This window comes from Hyperolius riggenbachi, chromosome 2 (genome assembly GCF_040937935.1).
Source record: "Hyperolius riggenbachi isolate aHypRig1 chromosome 2, aHypRig1.pri, whole genome shotgun sequence".
Classification (NCBI taxonomy): Eukaryota; Metazoa; Chordata; class Amphibia; order Anura; family Hyperoliidae; genus Hyperolius; species Hyperolius riggenbachi.
In genome coordinates this window covers 466,675,200-466,694,904 of record NC_090647.1, presented here as the reverse complement: position 1 = coordinate 466,694,904, position 19,705 = coordinate 466,675,200, and the positions used below count along the sequence as shown (strand labels likewise).

The 19,705-nt window shown below is 45.7% G+C and overlaps 1 protein-coding gene across 4 annotated transcripts in view; it reads right to left on the bottom strand.

The window, feature by feature from the left end:
* The window catches only part of LOC137547042 (Na(+)/citrate cotransporter-like), a 147,464-nt gene that overhangs the window by 50,039 nt on the left and 77,720 nt on the right, over positions 1-19,705 (bottom strand). For all 4 annotated transcript variants that reach the window (XM_068270179.1, XM_068270181.1, XM_068270178.1 and 1 more), the window contains 2 exons: positions 17,982-18,118; positions 15,511-15,722 (listed from right to left, as the gene is read on the bottom strand). In XM_068270179.1, coding sequence (XP_068126280.1) covers positions 15,511-15,722; positions 17,982-18,118 — 349 coding nt within the window. The remainder of the gene's footprint in view (positions 1-15,510; positions 15,723-17,981; positions 18,119-19,705) is intronic.

The following is a 19,705-nucleotide window of genomic DNA, read 5'->3' as shown; positions in this document are numbered from 1 at the left end:
AGGTCTATTATTATGACACTGGGCGGAGAGGCGGGGAGGTGGCAAGGATACAGGCACCGCAGTGATGAGGACTGATCGCTGCTGATCTGAGGTCTGTAATAGCACCCTGCCCCAGCATGCACCCAGCCTCAGCATGCACCCAGCCTCAGCATGCACCCAGCCTCAGCATGCACCCTTCCCCAGCATGCGCCAGCCTCGGCATGCACCCTGTCCCAACTTGCACCCAGCCCCAGCATGCACCCAAGCCCCAGCCTACACCCAGCCTCAGCGTGCACCCTGCTCCAGCCACCCTGCCCCAGCATGCTCTCAGCCCCAGTATGCACCCAAGCCCCAGCCTACACCCAGCCTCAGCGTGCACCCTGCTCCAGCCACCCTGCCCCAGCATGCTCTCAGCCCCAGTATGCACCCAAGCCCCAGCCTACACCCAGCCTCAGCATGCCCCCTGCTCCAGCCGCTCTGTCCCAGCATGCTCTCAGCCCCAGCATGCACCCAAGCCCCAGCTTACACCCAGCCTCAGCATGCCCCCTGCTCCAGCCGCTCTGCCCCAGCATGTTCTCAGCCCCAGCCTACACCCAGCCTCAGCATGCACCCTGCTCCAGCCGCTCTGCCCCAGCATGCTCTCAGCCCCAGCCTACACCCAGCCTCAGCATGCACCCTGCTCCAGCCGCTCTGCCCCAGCATGCTCTCAGCCCCAGCCTACACCCAGCCTCAGCATGCCCCCTGCTCCAGCATGCTCTCAGCCCCAGCATGCTCTCAGCCCCAGCATGCACCCAAGCCCCAGCCTACACCCAGCCTCAGCGTGCACCCTGCTCCAGCCACCCTGCCCCAGCATGCTCTCAGCCCCAGTATGCACCCAAGCCCCAGCCTACACCCAGCCTCAGCGTGCACCCTGCTCCAGCCACCCTGCCCCAGCATGCTCTCAGCCCCAGTATGCACCCAAGCCCCAGCCTACACCCAGCCTCAGCATGCCCCCTGCTCCAGCCGCTCTGTCCCAGCATGCTCTCAGCCCCAGCATGCACCCAAGCCCCAGCTTACACCCAGCCTCAGCGTGCACCCTGCTCCAGCCACCCTGCCCCAGCATGCTCTCAGCCCCAGTATGCACCCAAGCCCCAGCCTACACCCAGCCTCAGCATGCCCCCTGCTCCAGCCGCTCTGTCCCAGCATGCTCTCAGCCCCAGCATGCACCCAAGCCCCAGCTTACACCCAGCCTCAGCATGCCCCCTGCTCCAGCCGCTCTGCCCCAGCATGCTCTCAGCCCCAGCCTACACCCAGCCTCAGCATGCACCCTGCTCCAGCCGCTCTGCCCCAGCATGCTCTAAGCCCCAGCCTACACCCAGCCTCAGCATGCACCCTGCTCCAGCCGCTCTGCCCCAGCATGCTCTCAGCCCCAGCCTACACCCAGCCTCAGCATGCCCCCTGCTCCAGCATGCTCTCAGCCCCAGCATGCTCTCAGCCCCAGCATGCACCCAAGCCCCAGCTTACACCCAGACTCAGCATGCCCCCTGCTCCAGCCGCTCTGCCCCAGCATGCTCTCAGCCCCAGCATGCACCCAAGCCCCAGCCTACACCCAGCCTCAGCATGCACCCTGCTCCAGCCACCCTGCCCCAGCATGCTCTCAGCCCCAGCCTACACCCAGCCTCAGCATGCCCCCTGCTCCAGCCGCTCTGCCCCAGCATGCTCTCAGCCCCAGCATGCACCCAAGCCCCAGCTTACACCCAGCCTCAGCATGCACCCTGCTCCAGCCACCCTGCCCCAGCATGCTCTCAGCCCCAGCCTACACCCAGCCTCAGCATGCACCCTGCTCCAGCCACCCTGCCCCAGCATGCTCTCAGCCCCAGCCTACACCCAGCCTCAGCATGCACCCTGCTCCAGCCACCCTGCCCCAGCATGCTCTCAGCCTCAGCATGCACCCTGCCTCAGCATGTACCCTGTCCCAGCTGCCCTGCGCCAGCCTGCACCTAGCCCAAGCATGCAGCCAGCCATGCACCCTGCCCCAGCCACCCAGCCTGCACCTAATATCTAGGGATAAATCTTGCTACCTAATACTGATATATATGAGCACATGGCTACTTTATTCTTTTATCTGTGGAACATGGCCACTTAATTTATGTATGCATGGCGGACTTTGCTACTTAACTGTTTTATCTTGATTTACCTGCCTATTTAATTTGTTTATTGTGAGGCACCTGGCTACTTAATTATTTTATCTGGAGGTGTGTGACTACTTAATTCATTTATCTGGATGATTGTGACTTTTTTTTTTATTAGACGGCATGCGGATACTTTATTAATTTTCTGATGGTATGTGTCTTCTTGATTATTTTATCTGGAGGTATGGAACTATTTGAGTTATTTATCTGGAAGCATGTGACCAGAGCTGAATCATTCAAAAGGCAACTTAGGCAGTTGCCTAGGGTCTGGAGAGTTACTAGGGGCCTAGTTGACTCTAGCCTCCCTTTAAAACTTCCAAAAAAGCCAGGTGGTGATCAAGGGTGGGCCCAAAGATGATACTTGCCTAGGGCCCCATTAAACCGTAATCCCCCTCTGCATATGACTATTTAATTTTGAGGCACATGCCAAATCAATCTTAATATCTTGGGGACCATGGCTTCTGAATTTATGTATCAGGTAGCTTTCAACCAATAAACGGGGGGGTGCAATTTCAGTGTTTGCCATAGGCGCCGTATTACCCAGATACGGCTCTGGGGTCGGGGGCTGCCAAACACATGCTGGATACTCAGCAGAAGTGGTCGTTATCAGCCGCCTACGCCAAGTTTCATCTGCCAGGAGTCAGGAGGGACATAGGGGTCAGTTTTGTGTTTTAATTATTCCGAAACTAAAATATGAAATTACATTTTGGTGGGCTTTGCTGTTAGTTTGCTATTTCCTGATACTACACAACTTGGCTCAAAAATTCTAAGCAACAAACCAAGTTATATGAAGAAAATGTAATGCTGCAATCATCTTTTTTCCTCCATAGATAATGCCTGCAATTATTTTACCAGTCCTTTATGAAAGCTGGCCTGGGCACAGGATGTGTGATATTTTGATCATTGTTGACCAAAGTTCAAAAGTTACTGCAAATGGATCACACTGACATTTAGGTGAAAGTTTAAGTAAGTGAATGTTTGACTGGTGAAGTTCAATTAGTAATTTGCAAAACAACGCAGGGCGAACACCGATTTCAAGGTGATGTCCAATCACATGGATTTCCTCATCAACATTAACTTGCCAAAAACGCAATGGAAAACCAAAGAAAATAAATATTGCATTCCAGGTTGCAGAATGCAAAGGGAACCAGAAAACTTCTTTATTTGTACATGTTAATTGGTGACTTTTCAAGTAGACTAATCCTTTCAAACTGCTCTTAATACAGAGATATGAACTATCTACAGTATGTGGAAATGCGAATCCTAAAGGTGCATACACACGCACTACCACCGGCAACGACGGGTCCACCGGACCCTCCCGCTGGGGGCAGACGTTCAGCCGACAGTAGTGCGTGTGTATGCGCTGTCGGCGGACTGATAAGGCTCAGCGGATCGTTCAGAAACAGCCTTATCAGTCCGCCGGGTATTGCGTGTGTATGCATCTTAAGGCGCGAACACACGCCGTATTGTTACAAACGACGGGTCTGCCAGACCCTCCCATGGGGCTGTCGTTCTACCGACAGTAGTACGTGAGTACAGGCTGTCGGCAGAACGACTGCCTCGCGGGAGGGTCTGACGGACCGGTCGTTTGTAACAATACGGCGTGTGTACACGCCTCTAGCTGTACCCTATACCTTCATGCTAAAAAACAATGGAGATGCTGGGAATGTGGGCCCAAATGCAAATCTTACACTGGATCCCTCAGAACTGTGCATGTAGCAGATGTATGAGATGGAGAGACAAAGCCCTCAATTCATCAAGCATTACCGCATTCGGTAATGCTGAAAACAGCTGAGTTTATGGAGCAATTAGTAAAATGTCAATTCATCATAGCTTACCCCATGGAAAGCTGAAATTAACAAGAAGTGAGGTAAATTACCAACTTGTGCGGTAAATACCTCAACACGTGTCAGTAAATGTCAATTCATGAAGGTTACATGAATGTAACATGTTGGATCAGCACCGATCAGACGTCAGAAACCATCTTCGAATGTCTTCCTGTGGATATCCCCACGATTGTCAGGAGCAGGGAGCCAATAGAAACATCCCCTGTCTCCTACAAGTCCCGTTGATAGGACCTGCAGGCTTCTCACAAGGGACAAGCTTTTCTATCCTCCAGGCAGCGAGCAGAAAGAACACGGAACAAAACAAGTTTCCCTTGAAGCCCTTCGGCAGTTTAACCCATTAGGTTCCTGTTTGAAGATGCGGAGGAATTAGTGGAGAAATCACCTAAGCAGGGCATGTTTAAAGTTTCTTGAAGTTCATCTAAGCTGTAGCAATTAAATAAAATGTTAAAGTGAAACTCCAGACTAAAAATCTACCCAGCAGCACTGAAAAGGCTTGGTGTTTCTTTAACAGTTTCACAGCATCAGGGCTTTGTTTTTCTTACCCAAGCCTCATCTTAGCTGCACAGAAGCTAAGCTCTGCCCCATCAAAAAAAACTGCCCTGGCCAATTTTTCCAAAAGCATAATGGGATTTCTGATGTTGTTGTTCTCGTTCTGCTGTTTTGGAGCAAATTTGTTTTTTTAAATTTTGAATTTGAGATTTGAAGTCTAGCGCTCGCGGCTGCGAGGGGTGATCAGGACACAGATGTAATGCTGGGGGGTCATACTTTCTGACCACCCAGCGCAACAAGGCTAAGAGCTGGATAATGGAAGAGGTTACACAGGCTGCCCAGAGCAACTGCAGCTCTGGGCTACCAATATCGCTACAAATAGAACACAATGGCAGCGCAGTGCGACGTTGCGCTGCCTTAGTTCGCACTGTGCTGCCTTAGCGATAGCAAGCATTCAGACAGGTACAAGACAGGACTATAGATTGGAGCGTAACTAGTAGCAACCACAGCTCACAGTCACATCTACAGAAGCAGAGCAAGCTGGCTAACAACAGTCACTGGAAAGCATCCACCCAGGCAAGACTACAGGATAGAACGTAACTAATAGCAACTGCAGCCTATAGTTACGTTCCCAAAAACTAGAGTAGCAGGAATACTACAGTCACCAACGTGGTGATGGCAGAATCCAAGCTATCTGGATAATGGACTTCACTGATCCACCGCGGATGCAGCGAACGTTCATCAAGCATGAAACTAGGCAATACACAATAATAAGAAAAATAACAAACGGCTCAACTAACGGATAAATATATATTAGCAAGTCTTCATATATATTTATCAAGAACTAGCTAAAGCACAAGTAATAAGGTCGCATAGAACTACAATAACAGAATTATACAGAGTAACAGGTGCCCAGTAGATCAGCGTACTGACCACTATGACGGGCGGGGTATGAAATGGGAGGCAGACTTTTATGCTGGCATCAGCCAATGGATGCAGGTATGCAAATCTCCACACAGCTGAATGGCAATCACTCAATCCTGAGCTGGCTTGATTACCATTTGCTAGCTGGCTGTGAATGCAAAGGACCCCCATAAGAAATACATGCAGTATTGTAACGAAAAATCCGCAACACCGGATGGATTGCGGAAAAATGGTCGCATCTAGTCCGGCAAGCGGACCTTCCAACACGGGATGCGGAAATTCGTCCGCATCCGCTGCGCAAACCCGTCCGAGCACTCTGCTCCAAACTCACCAGCATGCTGCTCACCAGGGATCTGCCATTTTGCCTCTAGGGGGTGCGCGCGCACGCCAGACACGCCTTTATACTCTTAGAAAGCGTGTCAGCTGACCTGGAGGTCAGCTGACATTTTAGCCTGCTCTGATTGGTTGCTGCCTGGGGTGGAGACTTCTCTCCCAGGCAGTATATAAGGAAGTGCTTTTCAGTCACACTTCGTCTGTGTTTGCGATACCCTGTGTCAGCACTCAGACCTAGTCAGCCTTGTCTCTGGTATTGTGTTATATATTGGTTTATCGCCAATATATACACATATTATACTGTTTGATTTATCGTGTATGATTCTGTGCCTGTCTTGACTATTCTTCTGCTTCCTGATTCTGTACTTCGCCAGTCCGTACCGTTATCGACTATTGGCTTGGTTTCCGACTATTCTCTTGTCTCACATTTCTGTACTGCTGCCGCCTGATCTGTTGCTGAACCTCATTTTGTCTGACCTTTCTCCCTTCAGTGGAACGTCTCCCACTGTAGGGTTCTATCAGAGGCTTGCCTCTTTGAGACAACCGCCACTAGCAAACCCTTGCTGCTAGAAGCCCAGACTCCTCCACTCCGTCCTTTGGAGGATCTCACACACAGGGTTCCCATTCAGAGGTAACCACACCTCTGAGGAATAACAGTGTGGTGGATATTTCCACAGACTTGAATTTACGCTGTATATTATTATTGTTGTCTGCTGTTCCAGCTTGCTGGAGGTTGTATCTCTGTGCCCTAGAGATACTCTATTGTACCAAGCACCCTCTTGCATACGATTGTATCGTGTCACGCTATACTTGCATTATTGGCGATTCTGCAGATCACCATATAATCAGGTATAGCATCTGTATTATTGGTGATACTGCAGATCACCAATAATCAGAATATCTGTGCTTGCTGACACCAATCGTTACATAAACACAGACCATAAAGAAGTAAAATGGAGGGGGCGGTCAATCAGCTTCAGACCGTAAGGGCAGAGCTAGAACAGCTGAAGATTACTGTGACTGCACAGCAGGCTCAGATTTCTCAGTTGACTGAGACTATCCGGAGGCTGCAACCACCACTTAACGTCCTACCTCCCCCGGCTCCTAGTGAGCCTAAAATTAACATTCCTGAGAAGTTTTCAGGCTCTAGGTCAGATTTTCAGAACTTCCGCCACAGAGTTCAGTCCTATTTTGACATGAAACCTGTGTCCTCAGGAACAGAGGCCCAGAAGGTTTACCGAACGATCATCCTGCCCTTTCATCCGTCCAAGAGTTTTTTAAAGCCATGGCGGTCATCTACGATGATCTGGATAGTGCCGCCACGTCCGAATGTAAACTTAAAAACCTTAGACAGGGAAGCAGTACAGCGGAGGACTATGCGTCAGGGTTTAGAAAATGGGCTGCATCATCTAGATGGGAGCGATATGCACTTCTTGATCGATACCTAGATGGGTTGTCGGAAGCAGTAACCGACGTGATGGTTAGCCATCCAGAACCTAAAGATCTTGATGAAGCCATAACGCTATCTATCCGAATAGATAGACGTCTTAGGTACAATAAGAAGGGCAGGTATCCTTTGTATCCTAGGGTTTCAGGTACTAGTAGCTCGGCAGCAGTTGAGACTGAGGAGCCTATGCAGCTAGGCCACGGGCGCCTCAATGAGGCTGAGAGAATCAGAAGACGCAGAGAGGGTCTTTGTATGTATTGCAGAGAAAAGGGTCACATTGCACAAAACTGTGGTAGGAAGTCGGGAAACTCTTCGGCTTAGGTGTGGTTGGGGGTACCACCCTAAGCGGACTAGTTTCACCCCCCAAACAAGAACATTTTTTATTGCCCTGCTCCATTAATTGGGAAGGGCGAAACTTTTCTATCACAGCATTTGTGGATTCTGGGTCAACTGCCAACTTTTTAGATCTGAATTTTGCTTTAAGTCTAAATATTCCCATACTTCCTGTAGAAAGACATTTATACGTTACAGCAATAGATGATTCTCCTCTGCAAGGAAAGTCCGCACTGTGCCAGACACCTCTTCTCTCGCTTTAAGTAGGAGCTCTGCACAAGGAGGTCATACAGTTCTATGTGCTAAAAATGTCTACCTCTACGGTGATATTAGGATTACCTTGGTTACGTTTACATTCTCCTCAGTTTGATTGGAGGGATGGGCAGTTGACTACTTGGTCTCCTTACTGTTCGCAATATTGTCTACAGAATATAATTTTATGTTCTACTAAGGTTCATGTGGAAGGAGTTCCTCAACAATATCAAGAATATTCGGATGTGTTTTGTCCCCGTGCAGCTGATCAGTTACCCCCTCACAGACCCTTTGACTGTCCAATAGATTTGAAACCAGGAACCATGCCTCCTAGGGGCCACTTATATAATCTTTCTCCCCCAGAAAAATTGGCCATGGATGATTACATTCAGGAAAATTTACAGAAGGGGTTTATCCGCCCTTCAAGATCTCCTGCGGGGGCCGGATTCTTTTTCGTTCAGAAAAAAGATGGAGGCTTGCGCCCCTGTATTGACAGGAGTCTAAATAAGATCACGATTAAGAATCGTTACCCACTACCGTTGATTGATAATCTGTTCACACAAGTTTCCGAGGCTTCTGTATTCACAAAGCTAGATCTGAGGGGGGCTTACAATTTAATCCGTATTAGGGAGGAAGACGAGTGGAAGACGGCGTGATGCCTTTTGGGTTGTGTAACGCTCCTGCAGTTTTTCAGGAGTTTGTTAACAAGATTTTCAGAGAGGTACTGGGTCACTTTGTAATCGTCTACTTAGACGACATCTTGATATTTTCTAAAAAATATCACTGAACATCACCAACATGTGAAATATGAGTTACAAAAACTCAGGGACAATCAATTGTTTGCAAAGTTGGATAAATGTGTTTTCAAGGTAAAAGAGATTGCCTTTCTTGGATACATTATCTCCACGTCAGGATTGTCCATGGATCCCAAGAAGGTCTCTGCAGTGAAGGATTGGCCACAACCATCTGGGCTTAAAGCACTGCAGATGTTCTTGGGATTCGCAAACTATTATAGGAAGTTTATCAGGGGTTTCTCTTCAGTGGTGACTCCACTTACTAATTTGACAAAAAAAGGGGCTGATGCCACTCATTGGTCAGAGGAAGCACGTACGGCATTTTCCTCTCTGAAAGAAGCATTCTGTTCAGCTCCTATATTACGTCATGTCGATGTTGCTTATCCATTTATAGTAGAGGTGGATGCCTCAGAGGTTGGAGTGGGAGCAGTATTGTCTCAACGTTCAGGACTTCAAGGCAAGCTTTATCCCTGTACTTTTTTCCCCCGAAAGTTCTCCCCTGCCCAGAGAAACTATGACGTTGGAAAAAGGGAATTATTGGCCATCAAGCTTGCTTTCGAGGAGTGGCGCCACTGGTTGGAGGGGGCAGAGCATGTAATAACTGTTTACACGGATCATAAAAATTTACAATACATTGAAAAAGCCAAGAGACTCGCCCCCAGACAGGCTAGATGGACCCTCTTTTTCTCCCGTTTTAATTTCATAATTACATTTACACCAGGGAGTAAGAACGTCAAAGCAGACGCCCTTTCTCGTTGCTTTGAACCTGAAACTGCTCCACCCCCTTCTCTAGAAAGTATTTTGTCAAAAGAGATCATCCTGGCAGCCACTGAAATAGTTGAAGATCTTGCTAGCCTTCTAAGTCCTTTCCAATTAGAATCCCTAGAAGGGAAACCAGAAGGGGTTCTATACGTTCCTTGTGTCTTGCGCCCCAAAGTATTACAGTTGTTTCATGGACACAAGAATGCTGGACATCCTGGCATCACCAGAACCCAAGACTTGTTGGGTAGGTCTGTCTGGTGGCCATCATTACAAACAGATTGCAGAGAATTTGTCAAAACCTGTACTGTCTGTGCCAGGAGTAAACCCTCCCGACTAGCTCCAGTCGGAACTTTACAGTCTCTGCCCTCCCCTCAGGAGCCATGGACGCACATTTCCATGGACTTTGTGGGAGAACTGCCAGTTTCCAATGGAAAGACGGTCATTTGGGTAGTCACTGACAGATTCAGTAAGATGGCTCACTTTGTGTCCTTGAGTGGTTTCCCTTCTGCTCAAAAATTAGCAGATCTTTTTATTCAAAATATCTTGAAGTTACACAGCATTCCGGAAAATGTCGTTTCGGACAGAGGGGTTCAGTTTGTCTCGAGATTCTGGCAGGCCTTCTGTAAGGGGATGGGTATGTCGTTGTCTTTTTCATCAGGTTACCATCCGCAGACCAACGGTCAGACGGAGAGGATTAATCAGTCCTTGGAACAGTTCTTAAGATGTCATGTAGTGGATGCTCAACACCAGTGGGCGAAGTTTCTGCCATTCGCTGAGTTCGCACATAACAATCTTAGGAATGAGTCCTCTGGTTATGTGCCTTTTTAGATAGCCAATGGGAAGTCTCCCAAATTTTCTCCTTTACCAGTGACGGCCTCTCCATTCCCTGTTCTGGAGAAGTGGCAGGAATCCTTCAAGAAGATCTGGGCTAATGTCGAAGAAAATTTGAAAAAGGCCTTTGGCATACAGAAGAGGCAAGCAGATAAGAGACGATCTGCGGAGTGGGAGTTTAAACCAGGGGACAAAGTTTGGGTATCAACTCGTCATATAGCTCTGAGACAGCCGTCCACGAAACTGGGGCCCAGGTATATTGGTCCATATCCAATTTCCGAAAGGGTTAATCGTGTTACTTACAGAGTCAGTTTACCGCTTTCTCTAAAGGTGGGGAAAGCCTTTCATGTGTCGCTCTTGAAGCCGGCTGTTCAGGTGGATTCCCTCCCGCCTCACCCTGTCATGGTTGATGGTGAGCCTGAATGGGAGGTTGAGGAGATCTTGGACTCCAGACGAGTTCAGGGTTCAGTGCAGTATTTGGTGCATTGGAGTGGGTACAGTCTAGAGGAAAGATCCTGGGTCAAAGCAGGTGATTTACATGCTGATAATCTTAGGAGACGGTTCCATGAGCTCCATCCTGACAGGCCAGGTGGGACGTGTCCTGAGTCCACGCCTAAAGGGAGGGGTACTGTAACGAAAAATCCGCAACGCCGGATGGATTGCGGAAAAATGGTCGCATCCAGTCCGGCAAGCGGACCTTCCAATGCGGGATGCGGAAATTCGTCCGCATCCGCTGCGCAAACCCGTCCAAGCACTCTGCTCCAAACTCACCAGCATGCTGCTCACCAGGGCTCTGCCATCTTGCCTCTAGGGGGTGCACGCTTGCAATTGTTTATCTTGGAGTACAGATTAAATGTTTTTGCATATTGATCACAGTGGTTGTGTTTGAAATTTGGGGAGGTAAGTCCACCCTTACCCCCTTATTTTATTGTTTTTAAATACGGTTCTTTTTTATCCTGTTGGTGCCTCTGTTGTTATCATACATTGTTATCCACCTGGTGCATGGGTGTGTACACCCCCTCTTTTTTCCTGCTACAGAGAGCGACTTCTTAAACCTGAGTGGGGACAGGTCTAACATCCCCATATGCGCTTATAGTGGTTGCCTGGTTCTCAGCAACCCGTGTTTGTGAGTATATCTCTTAATTGTTTATTACACCAACAATCATCACCAATAATACACGATTGGGGGCTCCCGTTTCTATTTTTGTCTCCTTACACCCTCTTACATACGATTGTATCGTGTCACGCTATACTTGCATTATTGGCGATTCTGCAGATCACCATATAATCAGGTATAGCGTCTGTATTATTGGTGATACTGCAGATCCCAATAATCAGAATATCTGTGCTTGCTGACACCAATCGTTACAAGTAGTATGTAACAACATGCATGCAGGAAATCCAGGGCTATCTGGCCACAGCTCAGTTGCAACAAGCAATTGGTGGAATGATGACAGCATCCTGAGCTGCCCAGAACTGCAGTGCGATCGCAAATGACAATGAGACCCATTGCAAATGCACAACCGAATGCAAGCAGATAAGCCAGAACTGTCTGTTTGCAGCTCCACTGCAACGGACAGAAAACACTACAGGAGGGATCCATACAACAGTACAGTTGGAAGTGTGTCTCATGCTCCCTGTCACCTCCTTTCAACCAAAAAGATGGCTGCCCCATGAAATCACAAACATTTGCCTGTTCTTTTAAAACAGGGTAGGTAAGAAATTATATTACCAAACTATATTAATTAACTAATGTAGCTTAAAGGAAATACCCAAGCAAAAAATAAAATCAAAATGCACTTACCTGGGGCTTCCTCCAGCCCCTTGCAGCCGTCCTGTGCCCTCGCTGCAGCTCCGGTGGCTCCCGGTGTCCTTCGCTGCAGAAGCTGACCTCGCCAGGTCGGCTTCCGGGTCGGCTTCTTGTGCACTCCACGGCGCGAGTCACGTGGTCCCACCGTCGCCATCAGGTCTGTACTGCGCATACCAGTAGTTCTGCGCCTGCGCAGTACAGACCTGATGATGTTGGCGGGACCACGTGACCAGCGCCGTGGAGCGCACAAGAAGCCGACCTGGAACCGGATCTGGCCCCAGGTAAGTGGATTTTGATTTTATTTTTTGCTTGGACCATTCCTTTAATGACAGTATGTTTGTTTAGGCTGAAGTTCATCTTTAATAAAAACTACTGAACAGATTCAGAGTGAGCAGAGGCAGTGTAACAAACAGTATAATAAACAAGCGCATGGAAAGGGATGTCAGGGTGCCTCTTAGGGGGCCACTAATGATCCAATCTTTTTCAACCAATTTTACCAAATCCATGTAGTATAAGGGTAAAATGAGTGAATATATTAAAAGGATAATTTAGGCTTTTCCCTTATATTACATAGAAATGGTAAGGATAAAAAAAGATTGGATCATTAGTCGTCACCCTTAGTATTGTAATGCTGTCTCTGCACGGAGAACAGCATGTAACAACAGAGACTCTTCTGCTGTTACTGAACAGTTTCTTGTCAGTGGGCTTCAGTAAATTACCGGACTTCTACCGCACATGTGAAAATATTGATGAATTAGCATAAAAATCTAAAATACCGAATGCTGTATTTTCCCGACTTGTTTTTTTTTTATTGAACAGCCTCTGATGAATTGAAGTCAAAGTCTGATCTCTAAGGAAAGCTGTAGTGTGAGAGAGGTGCAAGTGAAAGAGAGGAGCAGTTAGCACCAATGAAGCGCTAATACAGTAGCTGAAGGAGAACCTTATCTGAGTCCTTTAGTCCAGAAGCCCCAGTGCAGCTGAAACCTCTGCATCGCCTATTGCGTGTCTATCAAATAAAGGCACCTGGAAATTTGGGCGCGCAGTAAGGCGCTGATATTTAATACCGTCAATTTACTATGGCCAAACCTACCCCTACTCTCACACAGACCCCCCCACCTGACACCTAACTTTAACCCCCCCTCCCCCTGCACACACTACCTACCTAATCCCTAAACTTAAACTCCCCCCCTGCAAAAACTACCTACCTGACACCTAACCCTTAAACAACCCCCCTGTACAAACAACCTGTCTGATGCCTCTCTTAACCCTAAACTACCTACTTAAAGAATACCTGAACTGAAAATTAAACATCAAAATAAATATATGCATGTCATTCTTACCTTCCGTGTAGTCTACTTCTCAATCTCTTGCTCCTCCCCTGCATCCTGTTTGTCCACTGTGATCAGAGGAACTCTCTGTCCTCCATTTTGAAAATGGCCATTACCCCCTAACAGCTTTCTGTTCAGCACACTGTTAAACTGTAACATTGCCCATGTAAGCCATAGGGAAACATGGACATTAACTGGCACATCAGTTGTCCTCTCAGCTATAACTGACAGCAACTGATATATAATTGACAGCAACTGATATATTTCAGTTTAGACAAAATGTTGACATACCTGGAAGGGATTATTGTCAGAAGAAAATGGTGAGCTTCTGAGAGGAACTGATGGCAAGGTAACTATGTAATGTTCATTTGAAGTTACCGCATGTGTTTATTTTAAATAATTTTACTCAGTACAGGTTCCCTTTAACGCCTAACCCTTAACCCCCCCCCCCCCCCCCTCCACACACACACTCACACTACCTGCCTACACTCCCCACACACTAGCTACCAAAGGGCCTGTTTCCACTAGCCACATTGCGATGCGGCAAAAAAAGCTAATAACCGCTAATTCTCGGGCACTGCCCTAGGCGCCTAAAAATCTCGGCATTTGGGCTCCCGAGGTGCCGATATATAGCAAGCGATGTACCAGCTCCCACTATTTATTTACATTTCCGCCAACTTTAATATTGATTTTCTCTAAATCTACAAGGTCTTTTTTAATTTTTTTTTTTTCATCTTGTTCCCACTCTTCTGTTTAACATTCCCTGAAAATGTGGTGTTTCTAGCACCTACGGGGGCTTTGCTATTAACCTCTGAAGTCGACAGCCATCGACTGTAATGTAAAATGTGGAAAATCTGCATTACCGATATGCAGTCATTTTATGACAATCAGAAGTCTCAGAATAAACCCATCAGAGAATGGGGATTTAGGTGTAAATTTCCGCATTCTCTGATTGGCTTATTTATTCTGAGTCTTCTGATTGGCTTAAAATTACTGCATATCGGGTAATGCGGATTTTCCGCATTTTTCATAACAGTCACTGGCCGCCTACTTTAGCTGTTAATAGCAAAGCCCCCATAGGCGCTAGAAGCACCACATTTTCTGGGGGTTGTTAAATAGAAGTGTGGGAACAAGAAAAAAATGTTTTTTTCAAAAAGACCTTGTAGTTTTTGAGAAAATCAAAGTTAAAGTCAGCGGCAATTTCCGCGAAAATCCACCAACCTCACTTGTATTACCGATTTCCGCATTCCGATGCAGAAATGCAATTTCCTATCGGAAATACGGAAATTGTATTTCCGTGGAATCTGAACGAGCATAGAGGACAGTGCTTAAAGAGTACTTCCAGTATAAAAGACAGAGCATGTCTTGTAAGGCTCTGTCTTAATGCTGCATGGTCTTTGGAAAAATGGGAGTGACTGTATTGCCAAGGAGGGGTCAGAGACCCCCCTCCAGCAGGTGGATTTGGTGCTGTACGCGGGCTACATGGCTCTTGAGTTGGGCACCGCTACAGCAGTAATGCTATAGTGCACGACCCCTGCACAGGTAATTCAGTGTATCAAATTTTTCTCCCTCCAAGTTGCTATGACTCAGAGGGGAAATGGTATTTAACTCATGACGAGCAGCAGCAGGGTGAGCAGTCACTCAACTCACCCTGTGCCCAACTCATCGTATCCCCCCCCCCCCCCCCCCCCCGGTTCTGCAGCATTAAAAATGAGCTTTTATACTTGGAATACTCTTTAATCCATAAACATGCAATGTGCAATGGTTACAACAGATACCCACCATTTAATAGTATCATGCATTCTAATTTCTTCTCATCTGGTTAAGTTATCACAGATATTTTAAGTCTCTTTGAAGTATGTACAAGTTAAATTGCAAATGAAAAAAAAAGAATCAGTACTTTGGTACTGATAATCATTCTGGCTATTACAAGAATCTGTTGGGAGGCTGCTGTTACATCTCCAGTCACCTGACAGCACATGATGTCACTCTTTAGGCCTGGCTCCTTTCATTACTCTTTCTGGCACTCCAGCTATCATCACATACTTTGCTGGAGACAGTTCTAGACTTTGAACCCTGTTGTAGCCATAATTGCTTCCCTTGGTTTTTGGGCCAGGAAATCTGTTTCATATTCTTAAGAGAAATGAAAGCATTGTCAAGAACAGTAAAGCTATCAGCCAAAGCTACTGCTAAAATCAAATAGATCTTACTTGCTACTTCTGTCATAGGGATAGCATTCTTCTCATCCAGTTGCATTGCTGGGTTAATCTGTCCATCTGAATCCAAAATAGAAGACTCATACTCAGTGTTACTGAGCTGACTGAGGACCGCCTGCACAATAGGAACCATCATGGCTGTGGTCGCAGTATTGCTTATCCACATAGACAGGAAGGCTGTGACTCCCATGAAGCCCAACATGAGCCTAGGTATAACGCAAAGAGTACATTATGGGCATGTATGCTGAATTACATGAACAACTACTGACAGCCTAAGCAATGTATAATGCAGTATTTTAATTCACAGAAGAAAACGTCAACAAATAAATATTTTCATTTGTATCATGCACCCAAAATATTTTAAGTTGAGACAAAAAAAACATTTTCATTTGAAGAGGAACAGTAGTGAAAATTACATAATGAATAAAATTGCTTTTTTTTTTTTTTTTACCATATTCATTTATTTTTCATTAAAATATCTCTGTTTTATTATCTCTGCTCAACGACACAGTCTTTCAAGTATGCCAGAGCTAAAATATACAAACTATTGACCTTTCTTATCTATCCCCTGCACTCAGAAGAAGTGTTTTGCCAGGAAAGATTGTTATGGATGAAATTTCTAGTCAGTGAGGGTTACGCTATAATCTGGCTGGGTCCCAACTGGAGAGAAACTGTCAGTTGCATAGCTGAATGTTAACGCTTTTAGGCCTTGAAAGAAAAAAAGGTACACAGCATAGTTATTGGCATGCTTGGCACTGTACAAAAACATGTTTATCTCATCAGTTTATTTTCACCTTCGTATTCTTTTAAAGCAAACATGGATCCACCAATAAAAACAATGCCAATAAGACAGTACAGCCACCATCTATTGCTTTTTTTGCAGGAATCCATCCTCATGTTGCTTATTCATAGTAACAAATACCTGCACTACTCCCCTGAACATGTGAACACTCAGGCACGCCTTCAAATGTTGCATGCACGAGCAAGTTCTCTTACTGCGCATGCACAATACTGCACATTCCATGCACCTCTGTTCATGAACTGAACTGTTCTAGAAGATAAAGCACATGTGCACTTGGAATGGAAAGCTGTGGGAACATGGCTAGGGACAAGAGAGGTATGGGAGAAGATGCCAAGATAGCATCCTCTGGGAGCACGTATACAACTGCTGGCCAAATGGAACTGCTGGTAAAACTGAACCCAATACCGAGAACGGAGGGAGAAAGAAGCCAACAGATATCAATGGAAGTTGAAGTATATTGGAAGGTACAGAACCATACGTTTGTTTTTTTCGGTCATGTTATGTTCATCAGGTTCACTTAAAAGTACAGTGGATGTTTCTGGTGGAGAAACCTAAAAAGTAGGCTCCCAGACCAGAAGAAAAAAGAGAACAGGAGTGCCAATATAGTGTAGTAGTTATACCACTTGGATATTGAACATAGAGAGTGCTACTTATAAAGGTGGGTTGCTAAATAGTGACCACCATATAGGGCACGTGGAGAATTCCATTTCCATGTAGATTCAGTCAGGATTCTTTTTTCTAGTGTTGATGGTTGCTCTCCAGAAAAAGTAAAACAAAAATCAAGGCCACTGGATATAAATACCAGTGGGGAACCCTAATTATAGGGAAAGACCTAAATGTTGTAACAGGTAAAATGTTGTAAAATGTAAAATGTTGAAGGGATAAAATAAATATTCTTACCTCTGAATGAGGAATAAGAGATATACAAATAAGAGAGATGCAAATATTTATTGGACACAAAGACAATGCGTTTTGTGGGTCCATCCAGCTTCATCAGGTCAACAATATAGAGGTAAGACACAGTCCAGAGCATTATGTTTATGCCTAGGTTTGGGGTTCACTTGGTACACAGGACAAGCTTTGAATATACAGTGTAAAAGCAGGTACCATATTTTGCATGCTTTCTGCTGCACACTGAATGCGGACTCATGTCTGCACTTGTGTTATGCACTTAGGTTACTATCTAAGAATACAATATTATAATGACAGAGTTAAAGATTGTCCAGCAAGCTCATGGTGAGCCAGAACTCCTAGGAGTGTGTAAAGGGCTAAGAATGACCGAAAAAGCACTCTTACTAAAACGCTATGCAAAACAAAAATTTGCCTTCTTAATACACAAGGTATTTGTGAATATTCAGATTGAGCGAGCATATGATGTCTCCCACAATGCATCAGTGCCAAATATGCAAATCAACCCTTTGTTGTCCCTGAAAGTTAAACTGGAGGCATGTTTAGCTTTCAGAGACAACAATGGGACAATTTGCATATTCAGCAGTGATGCATTGTGGGAGACTTCATAGGCTCACTCCAACCTGAATAATCGCAAATACCTTCTATTTTAAGAAGGCACATTTCTGTTTTGCATGACAGAATTAACCGATAATAAAAATGTAAAGACATGGCAACTGTGATAATAGAAATAGCACCATAATAAAAGCCTTACAGAGGTGGTCTAACACCAACAATAAGCAGAACCTTCAGTGCTATCCTCTTGTGTAGGTTCCAGTGTTCCACAGCAGTAGCCACTATTAATCCTCCCACAAACAGCATGTTGGTGTCCTTCAGGTACTGCATGCACACCTAGGAAAACACAAAGCAAAACTGTCATACGCAGTGGCTGACAAAGCCAACAATGGGCCCCTGTGCAGAATATAGGTAGGAGGCCCCATGTGAGTGGGGGTAGTCATAACAGATTATGGGTGGAGCCAAAAAGTGTCAATAACATAAAAGTATGTGAAACTAGGCTGTAATCAGTAAGCACTGTATTAATGTAGCATGTTCTTTCTACCTATTCATTATGTCTCATATGTGATTGGGCTAAAAGCAATTATCACTGCTCCTCATTCAGCAGTCACAGATTTAAAAAAATTGTAGACATTTAAATGGTAAATAGAAAACCCTACCATACCATCATTATTAATATCATTATTCTGTATATAAAACACTGTTATCTTCTGCATTGGTTTTTACAGAGTACATACAGTAGTTATGGCAATGATCACTATAAAAGAGAAGAGAAGGAGATCTGCAATCCCCATGGAGGGAGGGGGGAGCAGAGAAAAAAGTGGGAGGGCAGACCACACAGGGGGAGCAGACACACACAGGGGCACAGTGGAGACATACTGGGGACAAAACGGGGCACACTGGGGGCATACTATAAACAAAACGGGATACAATGGGGACATACTGAGAACTTACTGAGGACATACAAAAGGGGACACAGTGAGGACAGAAGGGGGGGCACTAGGGACAGAAGGGGACACACTGGGGACACAGAAGGACACCAATTGGGGAGAGCATCTACAAGACACTCCTGGAATATGGACGCACCAAGCTTAGTATATATATATATATATTTTTTCCCCCCTGTTTTTTGGTGCGTCTTATACGGCAGAAAATACGGTAGTTATATAGCACTTTCATTTTCTGCAATACAGAATACACCCTTTAGTGAATCACAGTACATAGTCATGTCACTGAATGCCCTCAGAGGAGCTCACAATCTGCTGACATATACACAAACCTAGAGGTTAATCTGGACCTTACTGTGATGGAGCTGCATGGGCCCCAGTGAACACATGGTTGTTAATGCATTTTCAGCTGTGGTATTAATTCTTGACTGTATGCTTTGCACACTTTGGCTTAAGAGGGCAAGGACTGTCCGAAACTGCTGCCTGTTGGTTTATAAACTTAGCTTTAGAAGATCCAATCAAATTGATTACAGACATTGGATCCAATTCACTTTTTTTTTCTCCTAGGAGATAATTTTTCATCTTCTGTCTAAAATAACCAGAAATCTACAATTTAAAAAGTACCAAATAAAAGTACAAAAGTACTGTCAAAATTATTTTGAGTATTTTCTTGCTTGATGACTTACAAGGCATTTTATTGATAAGATGTGAAAATATCACCTAGGAGGAAACGTGAAGAAAAAGTGAATTGAATTGACTGTGGAGTGAGGGACCACCTGTCTGTACTGCACTTAATACTATGGGCTTGATTCACAAGAGTGCTAAGTGTTAGCATGCCAGTGAAAAGCCGCTTACCACGTGCAAACTGCCTCTTCGCGCGTTTAGCGCACATAAAGTTTTGCGCGCGTAAACTTTTATGCGCACTACTTTGCGTGCAAAATCAGCTGCTTCGCATGCTAAGTAGTGTGATAAGCAT